Source organism: Bos indicus x Bos taurus, chromosome 3 (genome assembly GCF_003369695.1).
Source record: "Bos indicus x Bos taurus breed Angus x Brahman F1 hybrid chromosome 3, Bos_hybrid_MaternalHap_v2.0, whole genome shotgun sequence".
Lineage (NCBI taxonomy): Eukaryota > Metazoa > Chordata > Mammalia > Artiodactyla > Bovidae > Bos > Bos indicus x Bos taurus.
In genome coordinates, this window is record NC_040078.1 from 2,709,062 (window position 1) to 2,732,330 (window position 23,269).

The 23,269-nt window shown below is 49.2% G+C and overlaps 1 protein-coding gene and 1 long non-coding RNA gene across 4 annotated transcripts in view; one reads left to right on the forward strand and one right to left on the reverse strand.

Moving 5' to 3' along the window:
- Positions 1 to 6,523, reverse strand: part of LOC113883293 — a 43,310-nt gene extending 36,787 nt beyond the window's left edge. The window contains exon 1 of the long non-coding RNA XR_003508616.1: positions 6,443 to 6,523. This is a non-coding gene — a long non-coding RNA (uncharacterized LOC113883293). The remainder of the gene's footprint in view (positions 1 to 6,442) is intronic.
- Positions 6,053 to 23,269, forward strand: part of FAM78B (family with sequence similarity 78 member B) — a 105,745-nt gene continuing 88,528 nt past the window's right edge. For 2 of the 3 annotated variants that reach the window (XM_027526897.1, XM_027526886.1), the window contains exon 1: positions 6,062 to 6,511. In XM_027526897.1, coding sequence (XP_027382698.1) covers positions 6,249 to 6,511 — 263 coding nt within the window. In that variant the 5' untranslated portion in view covers positions 6,062 to 6,248. Of the gene's footprint in view, positions 6,512 to 9,532; positions 9,706 to 18,926; positions 20,663 to 23,269 lie in introns of those variants that run through there. The other variant, XM_027526906.1, reaches the window with a different exon arrangement.

Genomic DNA, 23,269 nt, shown 5'->3' on the forward strand with positions numbered 1-23,269 from the left:
GTGTTGAGTTCAGGAAATGTCTGGGCTGGAGGGAAGAACTTGGCACACAGACATCACTGAATAATAAATAATTTTGAAAATAATAGTTAAAACCAGAAACATGAGTAAATGCCTTGAGGGAGTTCAGGCTGGGGAGGAGGGCTCCTTAGGAAGTATACCCTGGGGGAAGGCAGGAAGCAAGAGGAGTCAAAGAAGCCAAGAGAACTGGGATTTGCAGAATCCTAGAATTAAAAGAAAGCCTTCAAGGGATATCCTTAGTTGTCGAGTGGCTAAGACTCTGTATTCCCAATGCAGGGGGCCCAGGTTCAATCCCTTGTCAGGAAACTAGATTCCACATGCTGCAACTAAGATCCAGTGCAGCCAAATAAATAAATTTTTTTTTTTTTAAAGCACATGCTGTGTGTATTTAAAAAAGAAGAAGAGCATCAAGCCCTGCATATAAGGACTGAGAAAAGGATTTTGTGGCAAAGACAGGCACAAGTGACATTCAACAAGACAGCTCACCAACTAGGCCATCCTTGGTAGTCTCTGCAGCCTATTGTAATGTGAGGCTACTAGAAAAACTTGATGAATATTGGCCACTTGAAGAAGCTGCTGCACCTTGGACTGAACGCATTCAGCAAAGCAGCCTGAGTCCATTGCCAGGGTCCACTTCCTATTTCCTGTAAGGCTTCTTAGCCGAGCCTGGAAAGGAAACTGGTTACTCTGACTTGAAGTGGCGGTAGGAGAGCTTTACCCACCGCCCCCCACCCCCACACCGCCCGCCAAGAGTCGTTTCTTTAATCATATTCTCTAAGACCTTGAGGATTCAGTTAACCCCTTGCTTGCCTTTGGACCATCTAAATCAAATAGAAATTATCTCCCTTTTAAGAAATTCCAGGGGTAATTCCTCAACAATTTTTGGTGGTCTGTTACAGTCTCTGAAAACTCTTACCAAGATCAACTAGAAAATAGGCCTTTGTGACCCAGAGTTTCCAAAAAGCTCACTTAACAAATTGAGTAATGAGTCAACTGATAGGAAAAATAAAGTCAGAGATTGACCAGCTTCTAGAAACATGGAGTGTGGGGTCACTGGAGGCTGAGGGAGGCGGTTGTAAAGGGGATACAGAGGCCAGCGTCCTGGAGAGTGCGCGCTAGGGCTCTCACTCGGGGAACTGAGAGGCTCTGTCATGCACAAGAACATCAGAAGCATGAAGTACAAAGGAGGAATTGTGTGTGCCCTGAGAATAAACTCGAATGAAGTTATTCACAAGGAATGATTGTCTCCGAGGTCCTGTCATTAAAGCTTTTCCATTTCTTGGTGTTCAGAACTGATAACCTTTGAGAGGAGATAATAGTGCTCAAGACAAAGGATGTCAATTTGACATCAAGTAGGGATGCTAATCGAAGAAGGCAATGACACCCCACTCCAGTACTCTTGCCTGGAAAATCCCATGGATGGAGGAGCCTGGTAGGCTGCAGTCCATGGGGTCGCTAAGAGTCGGACACGACTGAGCGTCTTCACTTTCACTTTTCACTTTCATTCATTGGAGAAGGAAATGGCAACCCACTCCAGTGTTCTTGCCTGGAGAATCCCAGGGACAGGGGAGCCTGGTGGGCTGCTGTCTATAGGGTCGCACAGAGTCTGACATGACTGAAGCAACTTAGCAGCAGCAGCAGCAGCAGGGATGCTAGAGAGAGAGACAAAGTGGGTGGGGGACAAAGAGGTGCCATGCAGAAAGAAGTAGATTAAAAAATATATGCTCATTGGGCTTCCTGATGGCTCAGTGGTAAAGAATCCGCCTGCCAGTGCCAAAGGTACGGGTTCAAATCCTGGTCCAGGAAGATCCCACATGCCATGGAGCAACAAAGCTCATGCACCAAAACTACTGAGACACAACTACTGAGCCTGACGCGCTGGAACCGTGCTCCACAAAAGAAGCCACCACAATGAGAAGCCCACACACCGCAACTACTGAAAAGCCCTCATGTAGCAACGAAGATCCAGCATAGCCAAAAATAAATAAATAAAATTAATTAAAAATATATAAAAATATACGCTTAATGTAAGTAAAGAGACAGTGCTCATAGTTAAGTTATGGGAAATAGTATTTTATCAGATTAAAAAAATAAATTTAGTGATTCAAACATTTATGGAGCAGCTCCTAGGTGCCAGGCACTAGGCTGGGCAACAGGGCAGACGACACATCCCCTTGAGAAGTGTACAGCCTGCTGAGGGAGACAAGAGTGAGCAAACAACCATGAAACAGCAGGAAAGATGCTAATAGAGGCAGGTACATGATGCTCACAGAGGCAGGGGAGACTTCACCAAGAGAGAAAGAGAAACTTACAAGAGCAGCACAGAGGCATCGTCACACTTCTGAGGACTCTGGTTTGAGCTACATGCAGCAGCCCATTGCTCTTTGCAGACTGAGTGTTAATGAACGAAAATAGTCTCTACTGAGTGACCTGAAACATCCCTGTAGTTAGATACTTTGCTGAGACACAAATTTGAATGGTCTGCTAGGAGGCCAGAGTGTACTTGCCAGCCATTTACTAGTGAATGGATCACACCCCACACCTGGCATTTGTGCCCCAGCACAGCTTACCTCTTCTTTTCTCATTGGCATCTATGTAGTAATTCTCACCCTGTGATTAACTTTTTTTCCTTTGCAGAGTCAGAGAAATATGGAGTTAATAAGGTACAGATGTAATGAAGTAAAGAGTTTATTTTAATGGCAAAATTTATTTAAGAAGCTTTAGAAATTACCTTGGCCCCATATTTATAGAACCATTAAGAGTCTAAAAAAGATCCCTTACATTTTTCAGTTACACTTTACTGCTTTTTATAGTGGAAATTATAAGTCATGGTGATATTCATGATTCTGGTAAGGTCATGGATGAACCCTTTGAGAATGTCAGGGGTCCACGTCTGTGAATAATGAATTTTATTTTATTGGCACTCTACTGGATATAATACGTTCTCATTTTAAATTGGAAAAATAAGATATATTCTCTATTATACGATTTTCTTATAATTTGGAGAAGACTACTATTGCCCTTCCCTGTTTATAAAGGCTCAGTATGTATTACCAGAAGACAAAGAATAATATTTATCCACAAAATTGCAGCCTGACAAATCAACATAGATAACTAAATTCCCCCAACTGAATGCTTTTCCCTTAGTCTATTTCCTGTAACTTAATAACCACTGAAACTTCAATCTGGCCCCCTCCCCAAAATACCTCAAACTTAACATGACAACACACAACCTCAATCTGCTTCCACTTGTCACCTTGTTTTGGCTATTAGGATCACATGTATTTAATTGCTGAAGCTGGAAAACTTAGAACTGGCCAGACTCTTCTCTTAACATCTAATCAATTACCAAGTAAATCGATGTTACCTCTTAAATGACTCTCAAAAGCAATTGGGCCTCTCCAGTCCCCTGGCACTGCCCTAGCTCAGACCCAAATCATCTGGCATCACAATATTCTGACACAGTGCCTCTAACCTGTCCTTCCTCTATCCCCCAAGTTGATAGAGAGTAATTTTTCTCAAAATGCAAATCTTGCATTCATTAGTTTCCACTGAAGATAAAAATATGGTTCCATCAATAACTGGTTCCTGGCCCGTGAGTCTGATGTCCATGGGTCTACACATAACACTTTGAGAATTGCATTGACTGTGAGCTGTTTATTTTCCTAATTATGCGGTGTTCTTTCATACCTCTATGCATTTTTGTATTTATCCAATTCTTGTGCTGCCCGGCCTTTTCACTCCTGTACTCTTAGCGAATTTCTACCAGACCTTGTAGATTCAATTCAAATGCCACTGCTTCAGGAAAGCCACGTGTGAATCTCTCAGTGGCTCCTCTATCTGGGCTCCTGTGGCCCTGAAAACATGCTATTAAAGCACGTGTCACAGTTCACAGCAAGAACGTGGTAACAAAGTTATCTTCTCCTGTGATCCACAAGCTCTTGTCTTTGAATCCTAGTATTTAGCACGATGCTTGGCTCCTGCCACGCAGTCAGTGTTTGCTGAATGGAAGGACCAGCGATTGAGATTGGTGGTTACATGGTAAAATGAGAGAAGCATGTTATCAAAGGGCAAAAACTACATTTTTTGTTAACTCTAAACTGAATCAAGGTGCCAGGAAAGTTAAAATAAGGATAGGGTACTTTTAGATCTCAACTGACTTTTAAATTACTCATCACATCTGTCCTTAGCTAAAGACTAACTCTAACCAGCGTCCTGTGCAGCCTAAGTCAGAATATTTCATACTTGGACACTGGATCCAACAAATGCTCAATGACCATGGAAGAAGTACTTAAAAAGAAGGTACTGGCTTTAAAAATACAAATGGGAAAAAAATGCCCAGTAAAATCATTTGCTTTTTTTTTTTTTTTTTTTCCCCTGTTTGGTATTTTAGAGCACAATATCAGACACAGGGCATCACACTGTACACAATGTCCAACATCTGTGGTGGCAGTCTCCACTAAACAGTTACTGCGATGCTGTTTTTTGTTCACTCATTCATTCACTCACAGAAACTGCTGTGCAGCTACTGCGGGCCAGTCACCAAAGCACAAGTGAAGGAAACAACAGGTCCCTGAGATCCAGGATTTCTACAGGACAGATGGATTACTACAAATGGCCCTGGACTTGTATCATTAAGCAGTTACTATTTAAATCCAGCCCGGTTCCAAAAATGTTCTCAAGTTCTCCTTGTACTTAACAGGTCACAGGTTACCTTGGGTAACCTCAAGAAGGCTGCTAAGCATTCTAATGCAGCCAGTCTGTAACGCAAGGCATAACCCGTCTTGGGACACAGCTACATTCAAAATGCAGCGTTTAGGGTACGTTCACTACTGCTCTAATCTCCCAGTGGGTAGGGGTTTGCTGAAAGTCGGTTTTCTAAGAAGGAAAAGATTTGGATGAAGACAGATGATGAGTGAAGCTGAGTTCGAACTTCAACCAAAACTCTTGGCGTGTTAGGGCACGGATGAATTCTCTGGATACCCTCACCATGTAGAGTGGTGCAAAGAAAAGCTTCCAGGGCAAACCCAGTCAGGGAAAGACGTAAATTCACTGCATTTAGCACCATACTGGAGCCCAGACTTCGGCCTTCTTCAGGGTAAAATACTAGGGGAGCTCAAGCCTAATTCTTAACAAACTACCTTATAAATGACGGGCCAATCTCAGATATAGCTGCTCCCCTAACCCTTAGGCTGCCCCATAGGTTCACTGCCGGGTTCCCACCCAGACTCTGGACAGCGCCCCGCCCTTCTCGGTCCCACCCACTCACCCCAGAAGGGGTCCCCGCAACCCCCAAGCCCACCCCTAGAGAACCACCCACTGCAGCCCCGCCCCTCCCGAGACCCACGTGTCGGGCCCCACCCCGGCGCTGGCGGCCCTTTAAACACCCCCACCCTTACACAGTACCCCCCCAACCCCGACCCGAACGGCAGCCGGAGAGGGACAAAACTCATGGCGTTCAGCCAGCTTCCTCCGCGGATCTCGTCCCGGACTGCCCTGCCCGTGGGGCCTTCCACCCTGGGTCACAGCCCCTTGCGGCCCCGAGCCCGCGGCGGCCCGGCAGAGGAGTGTCGCAGCGGCCCAGCTGCGGGGCGGGGCCGGCGGGAGAGCAGGTCTCCGCCGCTGCCACGGCTGCCTCCGCCTGCTGCTCAGGCCGCCCGCTCGCCCGCCGCTGGGTGCGCTGCACGCGGGGGGCCGCCGCGGTGCAGAGGTTCATGCAGCGGCGGCGGCGGCGGCGGCGGCGGCGGCTGCTGCCGCTGCCGCCGCGGAGGCAGACAGACCGGGCGCTGCCGCCGCCGCCGCCCTCCCCCGGCTCCATGCCGCCACCGCTGCCGCCTCCTCCTCTCCGGCGAGGGGCGGGGGGCTCCGGCCCGGGGTGGGCACCACTCCTCGCAGCGCCGCTCCCCTCCCTGCCCTCCGCTAGGGCCCTGGAGCTGGCGGGGGCGCCCGCTGCCTTCTAGGAGCGCACGCTCTCCGCGCGCCCTGCGGGAGAGAGGGGGCGGGCGTGGGCGGGGGCGGGCGGGCGTCGGGGCAGCCGGGACCCCGCAAGGCGGCGAGAGGAGGGGGCTGCCTCGGAGGATGCCCGGCGGCGGCTCCCCGCTCTTGGGCGCGAGCTGAGCCGGACCCAGAGCGGGCGGCGCGTCGCCATGCCGGTGTGACGGGCGCCCCCGGCTGCCCGCGCGGTCCCCGGCGCTGCCCCACGCCGCGCCGCGCCGGCGCCGGGCGGCAGGATGGGCTGTATCCAAAGCATTACCTGCAAGGCGCGGATCCGGCGCGAGAACATCGTCGTGTACGATGTGTGCGCCACCATCGACCAGTGCCCCACGCGCATCGAGGAGACCTCGCCCATCGTCCTGCGCTACAAGACCCCCTACTTCAAAGCTTCAGCCCGCGTGGTCATGCCCCCCATCCCCCGCCACGAGACCTGGGTGGTGGGCTGGATCCAGGCGTGCAACCAGATGGAGTTCTTCAACACCTACAGCGACCTGGGCATGTAAGCGACCGGCCGCGCGGAGTAGGAGCGGGCTTCGTGGCAGGGTCTCTCCCCACCCCGACCCTCCTCCCCAGCTCCTTCTTACTGCTCTCCCCATCCTTTTTATAAACCTTCCTCCCGCCTCCTTTTCCATCTCCCTCCTCCCTACGCTTTTGTCTCAGTGACAGGGCTGATGTGTGTAGGGAGGCTCCTCGCGAAGGCATTTTCTCGTAGTTTGCTTCTGATTCCCTATGAATGCTAGGAGCACGGTGCGGGGCGGGAAGAACGCTCTGAGGAGGGTTCAAGAGACGGAGGTGGGGGTGGCTGGCTAGTGCCCTGGGAGTTTTGGGGCGCCGTCTGTGGTTTGCAGGGCTTCTGGGGAAGAGTTTGGGGGGACCTGTAGAGAGTAGTGGAGTGCTGGGGGCGCGTGGGCTGTACCGCGCGTGCTTTGGAGAAACCCGAGCCGGTTTGGAGAGGAAGGTCCCAGGCGTCCAGCCTGGACTTGGTCTGCCCTTGTTCCTTCGACTGTTGACTTCGAGTTCTTGTACCCCGAACCGGAAAGCCTGGAGGCGTTTCCATCCGGAACCGCACACCCGACAGCCACCTCTCTGGCTCAGCGCCCTCCTGAAGAGTACTGGAGGTGGTGGGAGTGGGAAGGCTCCGGGCGCGTCCCAGCGGAGCGAGGCTGATGGCCTTGTGCGAGCAGCCTCTGATTGGCGTGGTGCGATACGTGTCTTTGCTCAGTGAAAGTATGGGTCTCATGTCGGTCTAGGGTCTTTACTTACTCCAAAACTTTATTCTCCGGCGCTGGGAGGGATTCCCCAGCGCCCACCGCCGAATTCTGTCCGAGAGATGGGAGCTCTCCAACTTCTTTCAGCAGCGCCGCTCGGCGCGCGCCTGGCTCCGCAGCTGCGGTGGAGACCCGGGATCGCGGCGACTCCTCTGCCGCCAGGGGCCGACAGCCTGCCCCGGAACCGCAGGCTGCTGACAGTCGCGTCCAGGACTTTTTTATTAACTAAATTTTCATAACTCCCTGCCAGACTCCTTTCAGAAGTACACTCTACACAGTTGGCAACTACAATGGCTAAAAGGTTTGGGGCCTGCATTTTGCCTGCTGTTACAATGTAGGTCTAAACACCCTAATTAGCTTGCAGCCCGTAGGGAAACCCTCTTCTGAAAAGTCAGCCTCATTTCATTAGTAATCTAAAACTCCAGAGTTCCCAAGGTTCATCTTTTGAATATGGATATAAGGTGGGAGAGTTTCCATTTTAAAAGGTCAAACTATCTTTTTAACAGCAGTTTGCAGGCTTTTTATTGCACTTTGGGAGCATGTAAGTTAACACTAGTCATAGGTGCTAAAAGGAATTCTGACAGGTTGCTTTGTCTCTCCCGGCTTCCACTCCCACCCTTTTCCCCACCCCAGAGAGTCTGAACTTTCCTCTCTAATCATAAAAATACAATTCTGGAGAAAGCTCCTTCCTAGGGAAGATATGTGACAGCCCGGTTTACTCCGTCTCTGCACCCGGAGTGTATCTTGTCTTTCTGGAAGGCAGCTGGATGTGAGAAATAGGGGAAATCTTATTTGGGGTGAATTCTGGTGGCTCAGATGGTAAAGAATCTGCCTGCAATTCAAGAGATCCTAGTTCAGTCCCTGGGTTGGGAAGATCCCCTGGAGAAGGAAATGGCTACCTACTCCAGTATTCTTGCCTGAAGAATCACATGGACAGAGGAGCCTGGTGGGCTACAGTCTCAAAGAGTCGGACACAACTGAGCAACTAACACACATGCCATTTACAAACATACAGCCCCTCAAAAGAATTATTATATCTGAACATGTGTGTCTTTTAAAGATTTTTTTTTTTAAGAAACTCATTATTTCCAGCTAAATCAGAGAAAGCCCCAGACAGGGCAAGGGCACCCTCACGTTTGTTCTCTTGGCCTGGCCCTAACGGCAGTGTGCAGCATTGGTTGGGGGCAGTAATTGCAGCCTGGGGCCACTCTGGGAGACACGAGGTGGGACTGAGCCGAAAGTCTTATTTTTCCCAAGACTGCACAGCCAAGAGTCTCTGCTGCCTCACATCTCCTGTAAATTAGTAATCTGAAAGTAAATAAATCATTCTTTCATAAAAGAGAATATATTCCACCTCAGGAGAAGCCAAGGTGAGGTATAAACAGACATGGTAGTTGAACTTCCTTGACTCTATGAGATGTGTCTACATGGGAACCCACTTTAGGGTGTGAGTTGGTGCCTGCTCAGAGGGACACATTCTCCCTGACCCTTCCTTGCTGAGTTCTTGCCTTTGGGATTTGGAGGGGAAAAAAAGTTCTGCCTTTAAACTACCACTTTCAGTATTTTAAGATTCTTGCTTTTCATGTTGTTGTTGGCGGGGGACAAAAATAGTCCCCAAGAAATCATAAAACATATTATTTTAGATTTGTGTCCAGGGGCCTCCTGTCTTTGTGGCTGCAATAATGGCTGTGTGTGTTTAAGGCCTCTTTGGAGCCTGGATTTGATTGAACCAATTTCCACGAAATGTTTGAGCCCTGAAAACTTGGCCAATGTAAACTTTCTGATAGAAACCCATATTGCATGAAAGTCACTGCAGCCTATTAGTTATTATGTCCATTTTAGCCAGTACCTTGAGTGGAGAAAACACCACAGGCTGAATTCTCCCCCCTGTGTAATGCTCTTGTTACATGAAGTATGGTATGATGAGAGACTATAGGTTATAAAACTGCCTTTTTCAACATTTAAAAGGGACTATGCCAGAGGAAACCTGCAACTTAAAATGCCAAGAAAATTTATCTATAGGTTTAAAGAAAACATGAGCTTTCATGGTTTAAATTTCTCCACATTTCCAAGAAAGAAAAGGCTTCTACAAGAGCATTTGAAGTAGCTGATGGTCAGGATGGCCAGAGCTTAATTTGAACTTTAACTCAAGTGACTTGAAACTCCCTCTAGTGATTCTGTAGGAAGCAGGCTATTAATGCTTGTGGCCCCCATTTCTTTCTCATTTGGCCCTAATGAACCTGCTCCTGCAGCCCTGCCAAGACTGCTGCAAGGCTTCATCCTTCAGGGAGGAAGAACCACTGGATTTTCTCAATCAACCCATCAATAAACAAATGTTTATTTTACCAACTGCCTCTGATGTACCAGTGCCAGCAAAGAAAACAAAGGAATAAGCAGGCAGCTTCAGTGTTCCTCAGTGCAGGAGGTAAGTAGGGGCACAGGCAGAAAAGGCCAGTGCTCCCAAGTAATATAGGAGAAATGCCAGAGAAAGGGACCAGGCCAGGTATTCTCGATATGTAAAGACTCAAGCTGGATGCAAGGGACTGGTGAGATTCAGCCAGGCAAGGAGGAGGGGCTAGTTCTAAAGGGCAAAACCAGCAAATACATGGAGTAAGCAAATATAAGGGGGCGCACAGAGGCAGTAGAGGAGCTTTCAAGGTGAAGAACAGTGGGCGATAAGGTCAGAAAGGGTCTGCTGGGAAGGCCTGGAAGAGTAGATCTAGAAAAGGGAAGCTTGAGATCAGATCTTCTTAACCAAAGGAGTATGAGGAAGCTCTTCATACCCTTTCAGTGCCTCTTGGGCATACAGGAGCTTTTCAGTAGAGACTTAAGACCTTTATGATAGAACAGGGTTTGTTTTATTTTCTAATTTATTGATATAGTTGACTTACAGTGTTGTGCCAATTTCTGCTGTACAATGGAGTGATTCAGCCTACATATGGACAGGGAGGCCTGGCATGCTGTGATTCATGGGGTCACAAAGAGTTGGACACGACTGAGCAACTGATCTGATCTGATCTGTTATTTGGGGGGGCTCAGCCCATAAAGAATCCACCAGCAATGCGGGAGACTGGGTTCAATCCCTGGGTTGGGAAGATCCCCTGGAGCTGGGCATGGCAACCCACCCCCGTATTCTTGTCTAGAGAATCCCATGGACAGAGGAGACTGGCAGGCTACAGCCCATGGGGTCACAAAGAGTCAGACATGACTTGGAGGACTAAGCACAAGTACATATATGTGTACACACACACACACACACACATTCTTTTCTGTTACGGTTTATCACAGGATAGAGCGCAGTTCCTGTACAGCACGGTAGGCCCTTTTTGTTTATCTGTTGTATGTGTGATAGTTTGCATCTGCTAATCTCAGACTCCCAATCCATCCCTCCCCCCACCCCATGATGGAAGTTTTGAATGCTCGAGTACAATACCCAAGAGTAAGGAGTGGGGTTCATGTGCCAAAGATGCAGGCAAAGCTGAGGTCAGGGGGAGAGCCGGCAGCGGCTGAAGGCCCTTCCCGCTCCCTCCCCGCCTAGGTGTGGTGTCTTCTAGAGCTGTAAGGGTCAGCTGTGGTCAGCTTAGGGCTGACAGTGTAGGGCTTGGAGAGCCTTGGCCTGGGTGCAGCTTGAGGAGCTGGGAGCTTACACCTCACCTTCAGGAGACAGCTCCTGCCTGTCTCTCTCCTCCTCCCGCAGAGCCAACATTACTGAGGGTTTGACTATCCCCACCCACCTCTGTTACCGTTTCAGTTTATTCCAAGCTGGTTTCTCTCAGTTCCAAATTTGCGCTTGCTCAGCTCGTCTGGGCTTTCCATATTTCCAGATCCAGCGGACACTTACCTTTTCATCAATATTCCGCATGACAGCTTTCCTGTGTCTTGAGTCACTTCCATCATTTAGCCCTCCTGCTGTTTTTCTGGCTGTTCCTCTATCTGACCTCAAAGTGCAGTTCACTGGGACACTTCTCATTCTGTACTGGATGGATAGTTATTTCATCCATCCCAAGGGCACCAGATGGCCTCTGGGACAGAGTCACCTGCAGTACAGGCGTATGTGTCTACACAGTGTCCACTTGGCTGGCTGGAAGAAATCTCAAGCTCAGCGTATCCAAACCTGTGCTCTCGATCTCCGCTATAGCTCCCACCCAAAAGCTGCACCTCTGCCATTCTTTCCCATCTTAGTAACACCTTCAGTCCCTGGGTTGCTTCAGCTGAAAATCCGTTTGTCACTGTAGATATTTCCCCTGACATTCATTCCATTATCAAATCCTGCTGATCCCATCCCGCAGATAACTAATCCAGCCACCACTTTCTATGCCCACCTCTTCCAGTGTAGGACATGTCACCATCCCCTATCACTTGCTCCGACAGAGGATTTCTGACCAAACTTGCCACTTCTGTTCTTGCCCTCCCCCATATGTTCCAGCCTATCCCCCATATGATAGTCAAGTGACATTTTAGAAATGTAAATACTGTTGCTTTCTTGCTTAAACCCTTTAATGGCTTCCCTTTACAATCCCAGGATGAAATTTGCAAATCTCTTCCCACTCTGAATGTCTGTTCTTAAGCCTCTTCAACCTTTTTTCATTTCTTCAGAGAAACTAGCTTCATCCTGATTCAGAACTTCTCCATGTGCTGCTCTCTGTCTGAAATGCTCTACACACCTACCCTTTTCTAGCAAATTCCTACTCCTCATTCAGGTCTCAGCCGTTACCTCAGAGAGGCAACCCTGAGTTCATAGTTTATATTAGGGTTGTCCTGTTCTCTTGAATAACACACTACTCTTTTAGTTGTTACCGTTAATAAGCCAGTATTTATATGTTTATGTAACTTCTGATTTATCTACAAGACTGTAAGCCCCATTAAAGCAGGTATTATATACATTTTATTTCTCTGTGAATAGTGCTTGGCCCATAACAGGTGTTAAACATTTGATCAAAATAAAGGAGCCCTTTTTCTAACCTCAAATAGTCTGTGTCCCTTTCAAAAAATCATGTGTCTCTGGAAAATTAGCCTTTCATGTAAAACCTAGTGCTAATTCCACAAATCTCTCCAACTCCCGACACTCCAGCAGTCGCTTGACACACGAGCAGTTGAACTCCACCGTGCTTCTGTGTCATTTTGAGCTGCATCGTCCCGTGAGATTCCCTGCTCCTCAACCCAGGGCACGTGTATGCCGCTCCCCCTGTTTCCCTGTGGTCTTCTGCACACCAGGAGTGGGGTTCAGTAAACACTGAGGCCTGCCTGTCACGTTGCCTGCTGCAGAGTGGCATTCAGCTGAATGCCATGTCCCATGCCCAAGGAGCTGGGACATGGAAGCCGTGTCCTAGCACAGCTCCACCTGCATCATCAACTCATAGCCTGAACTCTGGGACTTCTGGAGGTGATGGTCCTAGCCAGGCCGAGTAGGGCGATTGCCCCCCTTGTTCAGGGCAGCACGTGCAGCATAGCTTTGAGCGTGGCCCTCACTGGTCATCAAGATGCCTCCTTCAGGCACTTTGCTCTTGCGTCCCAGGAGCCAGATGAGCGTGAGGTGCAGTGTCCCACCAGGCCCAGTGCCCCTCAGCAGCTGGCGGCCACGTTCTCAGTCTCCCTGTGGAGACCAGAACCGACACCCCTCCCCCATTCCCATGACGCCCCCAGTCAGGGGCCTTATTATCTGGAAGTAGTGAAGGCGGATCCTCACCAGAAACGATGGGGACCCCTGTCCCAGAGCATCAGATGGGAAAGCAGGATGCAATTCCCTTATTAAAGTCCTGAGTGCCCTTGAAAGGGAGGCAGCCTAACCCTTTGCCTCTAATCTTCTCCATCTCGGCAAAAGAGGAGCAGCAGCAGATTAGCTGGTCTTATCAGGAAGCATTAATCTCACTGGAGATAAAGCACAACTCTGGAGTTGGAGGGGGTTAGAGGAACAGGCAAGGAAACATGATTCAGAAAAAGAAGGGGAGCAGTACGTGGGAGTTAAAAACAAAATGTGGCTTGTGTAGCATGGGATGCTGAAACAGCTGCGCTGGGTGGAGAAAGCAGGACAGGTGAGCTGGGAGGTGCGGGACTGCAGGGTGTCAGCGACCTTCCCCATGACAGCAGCGGCAGATACTGTTTGTGGGGTGAGGTCTGCACATGCTTCATGATCCAGGTTAAAGGAGGCTGCCAGTTGAGTCAGGAAATGCAGAATCTAGTGTAAGATGCAAGATCCCAAACATCCCCTTCCCTCTGATTTGTGGAGTGCTGCGATCTTGTCTCATCCTCCCTATTATGACCCTGGGAGCTAGATGCTCTGATTATATCTGTTGAGAAAACTAAGGCTCAGGGAGTCAGAGGACTTGCCTGAGATCATGCATCTAGTTGATGGCTGAGCTGAATCTTTGTGAGAGGGTAGGGCCAGGAGGGTGAGATACCAGGTCCATCCATTGCTGAGCTCATTCCCTGGGAGCAGGGGGACACCTCCTCACCTCTCAGGGACCCAAGCTGGCCAGGACTGCAGGTTTTAGTCCTGTGCTGTCTCCTCCAGGATCTTCCCTTGGGCTCACATGTCAGCCCAAATGGGCAGCCCTGGACCCCAGACCCCTCAGTTATTGTACTTGTGAGCCCTTTCATCCCTCAAACTCTCCACACAATTGCTGTTTGGACAGATGATTAAGAGGAAAAAAGAGGACCCCCTTCTGGTAGTGGGAAGGACCCCTGGCTCTACCCTCACTCATTGGACTTTCCACTGGCTCCTAGGAATTCTTATACTGTTATTGCAAGGTTCACTCAGGCCTAGCTGTGTGGACTGTGTGCGCTGTGTTAGCTGTGTGGACCCCACTCCCTCAGCAGCTCTGACACAAGCCAGTTGGAACTGTCCACTGTGCCAGTTGAGGGTATACCAGCTCTCTTTCCAGCACAGGGATTTGAGTCAGAAGACCTTGGATTTGATTCTGAGCCATATGACCTTTGGCAAATTCCTTAACAATCAATCTAGTGTCTAGTTCGCATTCATGTAAATAGACAGCAAAAAGTCCTGTGCTGTCTACTTGGCTGGGGGTCAGGAATCAAGTGAGATGAAAACCGAGAAAGTGCTCTCCAGACTGGTGTATTGTGCACGTGTTTTTTTGTTTTGTTTTTTTTATAGCGCATGACTCTTGTTGGGCTTCCCACGTGGCTCAGCAGTAAAAAATCTACCTGCCAATGCAGGAGATGTGGGGTCAATCCCTGGGTTGGAAAGATCCTCTGGAGAAGGAAAGGGCAACCCACTCCAGTATTCTTGCCTGGAGAATTCCATAGGTGGAGGAGCCTGATGGGCTCCAGTCCATGGGTTCGCAAAGAGTCAGACATGACAGAGCAACTAAACAGCAACATGGCTGTTGTTACTAGAGGGTGACTCTGGATCAGCCTCAAGGAACAGGGAGGTTGTGGCTTCCCGCACAGAGAGAAGCATTCACACTCTGGGGAAGGGTCCCTCGTGCATCAGCCACACTCCCCCAGGTGCCACTCAGAGTCAGAGGGGAGGAGAAAGGCTCACTTTATACTTCAGATCCAGGGCTGTTTTTCATTCATACTCAGAGGAAGGGGGTAGCTGCTACCTTTTGTCCCACCCAGAGGTTGCCCTCCCAGATCTGCTCTGAGCTGTGGACTCTGGGCAGCAGCCAGGACCCTGCCGCTCCCAGTCCTTGGCACCATGCCTGCATCTCAGCCAGGTCCTCATGGGGACTGCCAGCCCTGCCCCCAGACCCCCTGATGTCAGTGTCAGTTAGGCCCCAGATGAGAAGTCAGGGACTTGGGGCTGGAGTGATACTGTGCTGTCCCTTTTCAGGAAGGTCTGGAGTTTCCAGCCTGAGTGGGCAATGAGACCCACACCTGAAATAATTTGTGTCCAAAACTATTTCTAATACATTCTTCCTGATACATCTTATAGTAGATCTTTAACTTATACTTTCATGAATTTGTCCCTTTAGAAGGCAACCTCACGTAATCCTGAAATCATGAGACCTATGTAGGACAGCCATTTTTCCTATTTTAGATAAGCAAGCTGATTAAATAACTAATGTACTCAAGGTCACTCACTGTGGCAGGCACTGGTAGAATCAGGGCTGCCTCATGCCCTCCTGTGCCAAGTGCATGGTCTGTGCCAACCCTGTACAGGAGGTGGGGATGAGAGAGGTCATCCCCGGGGTTGTGTACATGGAGCCCCAGGGGCAGTCGGTGCACAGGCATTTTGGAGGGCATCATTTATGGTCTCTGAAGATAAGAGTGGGCAGATAGGAACATCCAAATGTGTTCCAAAAAGGCAAACAGAAATTTTCAGGCTGTCCAATTAAGCAAAATAAATAAGGCCGTGTGTCACCTGACGGCGCCTCGGTGGGGTTACTGTGACAAGCCTGTCTCAAAAAGCCTCTGGCTGACTGACTCTCTGGAGACCTGACCTTTCCAAGCTGGCGTGTGGGCTATGTCAGGCCAGGGTGCCTAGAGGCTGTCAGAAGTCTGGCTAATGGGAAGCAATAAATCGGCATCCTCAGTCAGCAAGCTCAGCAGCATCCTGAAGGGACAGGCAGGCCAGGGAGGTCACGGTTTGTGGGCACGAGTGGTGACAGGGACAGCCTTTGGCAAGGCTGGAAACTGCCAGAAACAGGCAAAGGAAATGTTCCTTTGCCCTGGGCATGGGTAAGGGGAGTGAGTCAGGATCTGGCATGTGTCGGGAGGGAAGGATGAAGAATGAGAAGTGGCTTTCTCCCTCCTCCTCCTCCCAAGAACCACCAGCTGAGCCTCCATTCCAAAATGGCAAATGACAGCCTTCACACCAAAGCCTGGGCAACTCGCTTCAAGACCAGGCTTTAACTGACTCGAATATCTGAGGCTCTTTCAAATTTCCATAAATAAACTTCACTGTTTTTTTTTGTTGGTTTGTTTTTGTTTTTTGAGGAAGGATAAGAGATTTGTGCTAAAGAACTAAACCCAAATTCCTGTTGAAGATGTCTTCCTGACCCTTGGAGCCAGGGAGCTTGTCTTCCTGGGACACATGTACACTTTAAGAAATGGGCAGGCATTAGGCTATTGTCTGTCTCCCACGAGGCTGTAAACAATGTATTCAACTTAATGATCACAGCCACCGTTTATTGAAGACTTCGCCAGTGCTAGATACTTCGTATGCTCTGAGAGCCAGGTACCATACTATCCCCACATTAGAGATGACAAAACCAAGGCCCAGAGAGAGTGGGTAATTTCCCTAGCATTAACCAGCTCACAAGCAACAGAGCTAGGATCGGAACCCAGAATTCCAGTGACTCCTTACGATGTTTCACTGCTGCATTAAGGCCAAATGGTAGAGAGAATGGATGAACACATGGGTGAGCAGAGAGCGTTCAATATAATGCCTTGAGTGCTTGCCTTTGTCCTTGCTGTGGAGACTCAGGGAACAAAGCGTTTAAATCACTTTGGAAGCAGCCAGTCTCGTCGCCTCCCAGCTGGTTTGCTCAGCTGGTCCAGGCATGTTAATGAGATCAGGGTCTTGGGGTCAGACCCAGGGGACCCTCCCAGCACCCAGGTCAGCACTCTCTGCCCTTCCAGCTGCCTCACACAAGACTGCTTCCAGGTACCAGTCATAGCAGACTCTAGGTTACAGGGCAGAGGCACAGCCGGGAAAATGCGAGTCAACAGAGTCACCCTTGACTTGGGGGTGTTAGGGCCATGTGAGAAATCGTGTAGCCCAGCCGCTCACATTACAGACGGGGACAGTGAGCCCCAGAGAGGTGCACTGACACAGCGAGTGAGTGCTGGAGCCGGGAAGAGACCCGGGTCTCTCTGACTCCACAGCCAACGTTCTTCACCACCAGGCTGCACTGGGCCTGACGGGGAGCAGGTAGCTCACTCCATGAGTCAAGGCTGGTGCACCCCGGTCTGTAATGCAGTCATCAGGGGTCAGCGCCACCTATTTCTCGTTTGTTGAGGGTCCGAGTCTGTGGGCCGCCCAAGGGAGGCCAAAGCACAGCCCTTCTGCACAGAGAGGAAGTCAGATGGGCCCTGGGGAACAGCTACCCAGGTGCCAGGAGCACAGAGACCAGCCTCTTCCCAGTGTCCATAGGCAGTGATTAGCAAACCAGAAAGGAGAGGGGCTCCCCGGAGACGCCCGGCACAGATGGCAGGAAACGGGAGGGCTTGGCAGCCAGGGGAGGAGGCATGCATGGAAAAATTGAAAATTGAGATTCGGCCTGGATGCCCAACAACCCAGAATCCATTTCCTCCGCCCCTCAATGCTCCCCAGCCCCAGCCCAGGTGCCGAGGCCATCCCCGGGCCCCTGGTCCCCTGCCCACAGGCAGCAGGGTAGCTCCAGGGCCCCTGGCAGCTCCAGAAGAAATGAGATCCAAGTGATGTCAGAGATGGCAGATTGTGAGGGGGCCAGGGCCCTCCCCTGACAGCAGGGCTCAGCTGGGTGGCCCCTGTGGAGCGGGAGCAGATGGGGAGTCTGAAAGGGAGATCCTGGAAGCCTGGAGACTGTTTCTATTGTGGCTTTTAGTTGGGTTTTCTCCTTTTTTTTTTTTTTTTTTGTGTGAACTCAATACAGTTTAGCATCGGGTTCTGATCCAGTTTTGCTGTGTCTGCTTACTCTAAAGGAGGTGAGGGCAGGGAGGAGCAGGAGCGAGCAAGCTGGGCTACAGCACAGTTTGCTTTGTCCTTGTTGGGATCTGAGGGATGGATTAGAGGAAGAGGGAGCTGAGTTTGTGCCTCCAAGCAGCCTGTCACCTCTGCCTATCTGGCTGAATCCAAGATCTTTGCACCACTCCAGGCTGCCTCTCCTGAGGAAGATGCTAGAAATTCAGCATGATGTCAGGGAGTCTGCTTTCTCTACACATGGTCCCATTCCAGCGTTAGCCCTCCCTTTCAAAACCTGTACTAGTGACCTACCTCTGGCATTCTCTAGAGGCCTCCGTGGAGGAGGAGGCACCTTTAGGTCTCCTGTCTAATCAGCCTATATTTGGGAAGGCTTTGCCTGCCTTTATCCCTGTCCAACACTTGTGCTGTCTCCGTGTCCATCTCAGTATCTCCCTGCTTGCCCTCTGACCCTGTTTCTGGTCAGGCGCTCTTTCAAGCTGTTGGGCTTTAGCCAGATGCCTGCTCCCAGGCGCCCTGTCTCCTGGCCCTCCTTGTCAGGCTTACTCTGTCCCTCTGATGGGGAGACACAAGTGCAGAGGGAGCTGCTGCCAGAGAAGCTCACACACGCCTCTGTCCTCCTTGGACCCTCCAAGCCTGTCCTGGACTTCCACCTTCGTCTCTTGAGTGAGCATGATCTCTGTAAAGAAAACTGCTTGTGCCTTAAATGGGCAACTAAACTAGTGTTCTGGAGGTCTGATGAGGCAGCCGGAAGAGCTAGAACCAGAGCACCAGAGACAGCCTCAGAGCAGGTGGGGGCAGGGATGAGGAGATCAGTGTGACAAGCCTTCAGGCCTAGGCAGCACACAGTCTGGAGCAGGGAGAGGGGGCATAAAAGGAGGTTCAGAACCTGCTTTACAGCCCTTGGCTTCCCAGCAGCCATCAGAAAGGCCTGGGTGTCCAGAGCAGACCCTCAGACAGAGAGGACAAGTGGCAGGGATAGATGGAGTCCCGGGGAACCATGGGCAGCCTCATTCCTGCCCAGCATGCCGAGATAAGCTCTGGACGCTTTGTCTTCCCAGGTGTGAACGTGGGGGGGACTGGCCCATCCTTGTTTGGACCCCACCCCACCGCACAGCCGATGCCACAGAACAACCTCCCGCAGAGGCTTCCCTGCAGAAAAGCCCCCGCAGGAAACTTTCTCCACATGGGTAGTCGAGCTGAGAGGCTTCTGAGATGGAAGGGAGGACCGGAGCCGGGAACTCCAAAGTGGTCTCTCTGCAGCCAAGGCAAACATCCTCCTGCCCGAGCCAGTGCCAGCTCCTCTCAGATGTCTCTGGAAGAGTTCATCTTTTCAGGACCTAAATCCCACCGGGAACCTAGACCATCTGGCTACTAGTGGGGTTGCTAAATCACTGTTGAAAAGACTTTCAGAAATGGACCTGATGGAGAGTTGGACCCAGGGCAAGGCTGACAGAGAGGGGTCTTGCAGATGTAGTGCCAAGGGCCCCTCTCTCCTGCAGAAACCCCAGGCCTCACCGCCGAATGGAAGGAGAGAATTTGTCCGCATGAGAAGAAGTTTTCATGGAAACTGTCAACCTTAGGATCTGTGCCCAGTTACCTTTCCACCAAGTGGCCAGTGGTCTTTCACCAAATAGTGGCGTGGATCCCACATTAAGGCTGAGACATGGGTACAGCCCTCATGGAGGATTGTTTGTATCTACTTGGAATTGAAGATGGTTTCCTCTCCACTCACAGAGGCCATAGTTTCTGCAGTTTGTATCAATGCCTTCAGACTTGGGATTAAGGAGTCACAGGCCAGGTACCCCTACCATCGGACAAACAACCGCTATTGAGCCGAGAACAGTGGGGGTGCTTCTGGATGAGAACACAGGCATGTTTGTGTGGTTATTCTGAGAAAGAAATCCCCTACTTGGATGCCAAGAGGTTTTTTTCAAGATTTACCCTCAGCATCTGGTGCCTCCTGAAACGTCTGGTTGTCAGAATTGGTATCTAGAGTTACATGCCAGTGTCTGGGTCCACGAGAAGGAAAAGCACCTTGGAGTGTTGTCATCCCATCTTGAAAGAACAAAGACATTGAAAAAGTATTCTCCTAGAAATATCTCTGGTTAAATGGAAGCAGAGTAGCCAGAGAGAAAGAAGTGGGTGGGATGGTCAGGCTGTTTTCACTGGGACAGGTCAAGGGCTAAGTATCTATCAACAGTTCAAGAGCGCAGACCAGTTTACAAGGTAGCAACGAATTCCTGAACTGTTTCAAGTCTACATGCAGTTGTTTCCAGTCTCAAGTGTTCATTTTCTTCAGATGCATCCCTGTTTGTCAACAGTGGGATATTTACATGACCCAGGATAGAACTGAGGTGGGTCTCCCTGGCAGAAATCACTTTTCATAGGAGCTCAAAATTCCAGTACCAGGCCACTCCATTTAACTTCTAAACATTCCCAACGGGCTTCTATGTATGCTTAAAATGAATGTATTTTTACTATTTCTTATGTCCATAAGCTCAAGCTTGTTAGCTGTGTTATGGAAATGTTCTATATTCTTGCCAAGTTTTATCTGCTCAGTCTATCAATGATTGAGAAAGTGTGTTGAAATTTCTCTCTCGCTTGTGTATTCATGACTCTTCCTGCAGGGCTGTCCACTGTCGTTTTATACATTTTGAGCCTGAGCTTGTTTACCTGTTTGATTTTCAGTTTCCTCTTCATTGCTGACTCCTGGGGATTTGTTTTGCAACCTGAACTGTGGATTCAGTAAGAAATTTGTAACGGAGGGTTTTTCAAGATATTTAGTTTACCACAATTATGATTTGCATACTAGATTCTTCTGTTCCTCAACTATAGACAGAGCTTTTAGTGGCTACTTTTTCCAGTTTGAAGGGATGCCTTTCAAAGCAAGCTGCCTATCTAGGAAAGGTGCTAAGGTGCTTTGATAAAAAGAGCTGAAGTTTCTTAGCACTGACATTGAGGGTGAAGAGAGGAGCTAAGGCACTGTAAGGATCTTGGGCCCACAGCTCAGGACAAGAGTGTCCAACAAGACCCCTGCTCTGTACTGGGCATGAATGACAGGTGCAAACCACTGCCTCAGTGGACCCAGCGCCTCTGCAATGTGGTAAGCGACTGCTGAATGATAACTGCATTTGCCAACCATTTGTACACAATTCAGGGCCCTGAGATAGCCTTGGCAGGACAGAATGTTCTGCTGGAGAAGAAGCTGCTTTCCTAAGAAACCTCAAGGCCCCACTCAAACACAGGCATCCTCAGTGACTCTCTGTAGTGGCAGAGACATGAGTTGGCTCCAAGATTCCCCACTCTCCTTCCCTGGGCCTTTCCCCCCTCCCCCCCCCCACCCCCACCCCGAGGCTCACTTTGCACTGGCATTTGGCTTCTGGCAAATGGTGAGCTTGTTTTACCTCCTTCTGTTCCAGATGGCTCTGAGAAGGAGCAACAGGAGGAAGAAGGGTGGGAGGGCAGCTGGGAGGCAAAGCTGTCTGCTATTTGGAAGGCATATCGAGGGACCCCTGAGAAGGCATACATGCCTGGCATACATGGCCCTGGCACTCAGCAGGCTGACTGTCTCCAGAGGTAGGGGCAGGGGGTGGAGATTCCCTGTATTGAGCTATTTAGGGCTGTGTAGATCTCAGGGTGGTTGGGGCCACATAAAGCTCAACTTAGATAAAAAAAGACAAAGCTAGCATGTCGGCATTTACAAAAATGCTTTCAAGTATGTTACCTCTGTTGAACTTCATGCTCACTCTTAGAGATGATATTGTCCATATAACAAGGGGAAAACCAAGGCTAAGCAAGTTGTAAGTGATTTGTCAGGTTAAGTGAGGAAGTGGTAACACTTGCTATCTGATTCCAAGTTGATTGTTCCCTTTAGGTAGCTGATATTGGAAGGAAAAACAGTGATAGACCTTTGGAAGCTGAAAAGATGTTGAAATTCCATGCTCTGACTCCTTTAAATTTTTTGCAGGTTAAAAGAAGAGGGGAAAAAAAAAAAAAAAAACATAAAAAGAGGTAAAAGGAATTGTCCAAGGTCATACAAAAAGTAAAATGGCAGACCACTTAGCAATCCTCAAAGGATTGCATTTATTTTAAAACTTTGTGTTTCTGATAGCATATCAATTCAGTGAATTTCATTTTTTATGAAAGCTTATCATTTCTTTGGGAAATACACTCCATAATGTAATGATAGTCTACAGGAATGGCCTAGCCTAATAGACAACTATATTGGTAAGAAAGGTCCTGACCACAATTGTCAGCTGGGCCTCCTGACTCCTAACTGGTTGAATGAATTGTCTCCTCCTTCACATCCATTTAGTACCCATCAGAAATCTGAGTTGTGTAACCCACTTGGCTGTCAGTATAGGTCCATTCCTAACCCAGATGTCTATTATTGATTCATCACCTGATAAGCACAAGACGAACAGGAGATGTTAGGTGTTTTACACAAATTGTTGTTGTTCAGTAGCTCAGTCATATCTGACTCTTTGCGATCCCATGGACTGCAGCATGCCAGGCTGCCCTGTCCTTCACCATCTTGTGAAGCTTGCTCAAACTCCTGTCCATTGAGTTGGTGATGCCATCCAAGCATCTCATCCTCTGTTTTCCCCTTCTCCTCCTCACTTCAGTCTTTCCCAGCATCAGGGTCTTTTCCAATTAGTCATTTATTTGCATCACTTGGCCAAAGTATTGGAGCTTCAGCTTCAGCATCAGTCCTTCCAAAGAATATTCATGATTTGATTTTCTTTGGAATCTGGTTTGATCTCCTTGCAGTCCAAGGGGCTTTCAAGAGTTTTCTCCAACACCACAGTTCAAAAGCATCAGTTCTTCAGTGCTCAGTCTTTTTACGGTCCAACTCTCACATCCATACATGACTACTGGAAAAACCATAGTTTTGACTATATGAACCCTTGCCGGCAGGGTAATGTCTCTGCTTTTTAATATGCTGCCTAGGTTTGTCATAGCTTTTCTTCCAAGGAGCAAGCGTCTTTTAATTTCATGGCTGCAGTCACCATCTGCGGTGATTTTGGAGTGCAATAAAATAAAGTCTGTCACTGTTTCCATTGTATCCCCACCTATATACCATGACATAATGGGACCAGATGCCATGATCTGCTTTTTGAATGTTGAGTTTTAAGCCAGCTTTTTCACTCTCCTCTTTGATCTTTATCAAGAGGCTCTATAGTTCTTCTTCACTTTCTGCCATAAGGGTCCTGTCATCTGCATATCTGAGGTTATTGATATTTCTCCCGTCAATCTTGATTCCAGCTTGTGCTTCATCCAGTACAGCATTTCATGTGATGTACTCTGCATAGATATTAAATAAGCAGGGTGACAATATACGATCTTGAATCTCCTTTCCCAATTTTGAACAAGTCCGTTGTTCCATGTTCAATTCTAACTG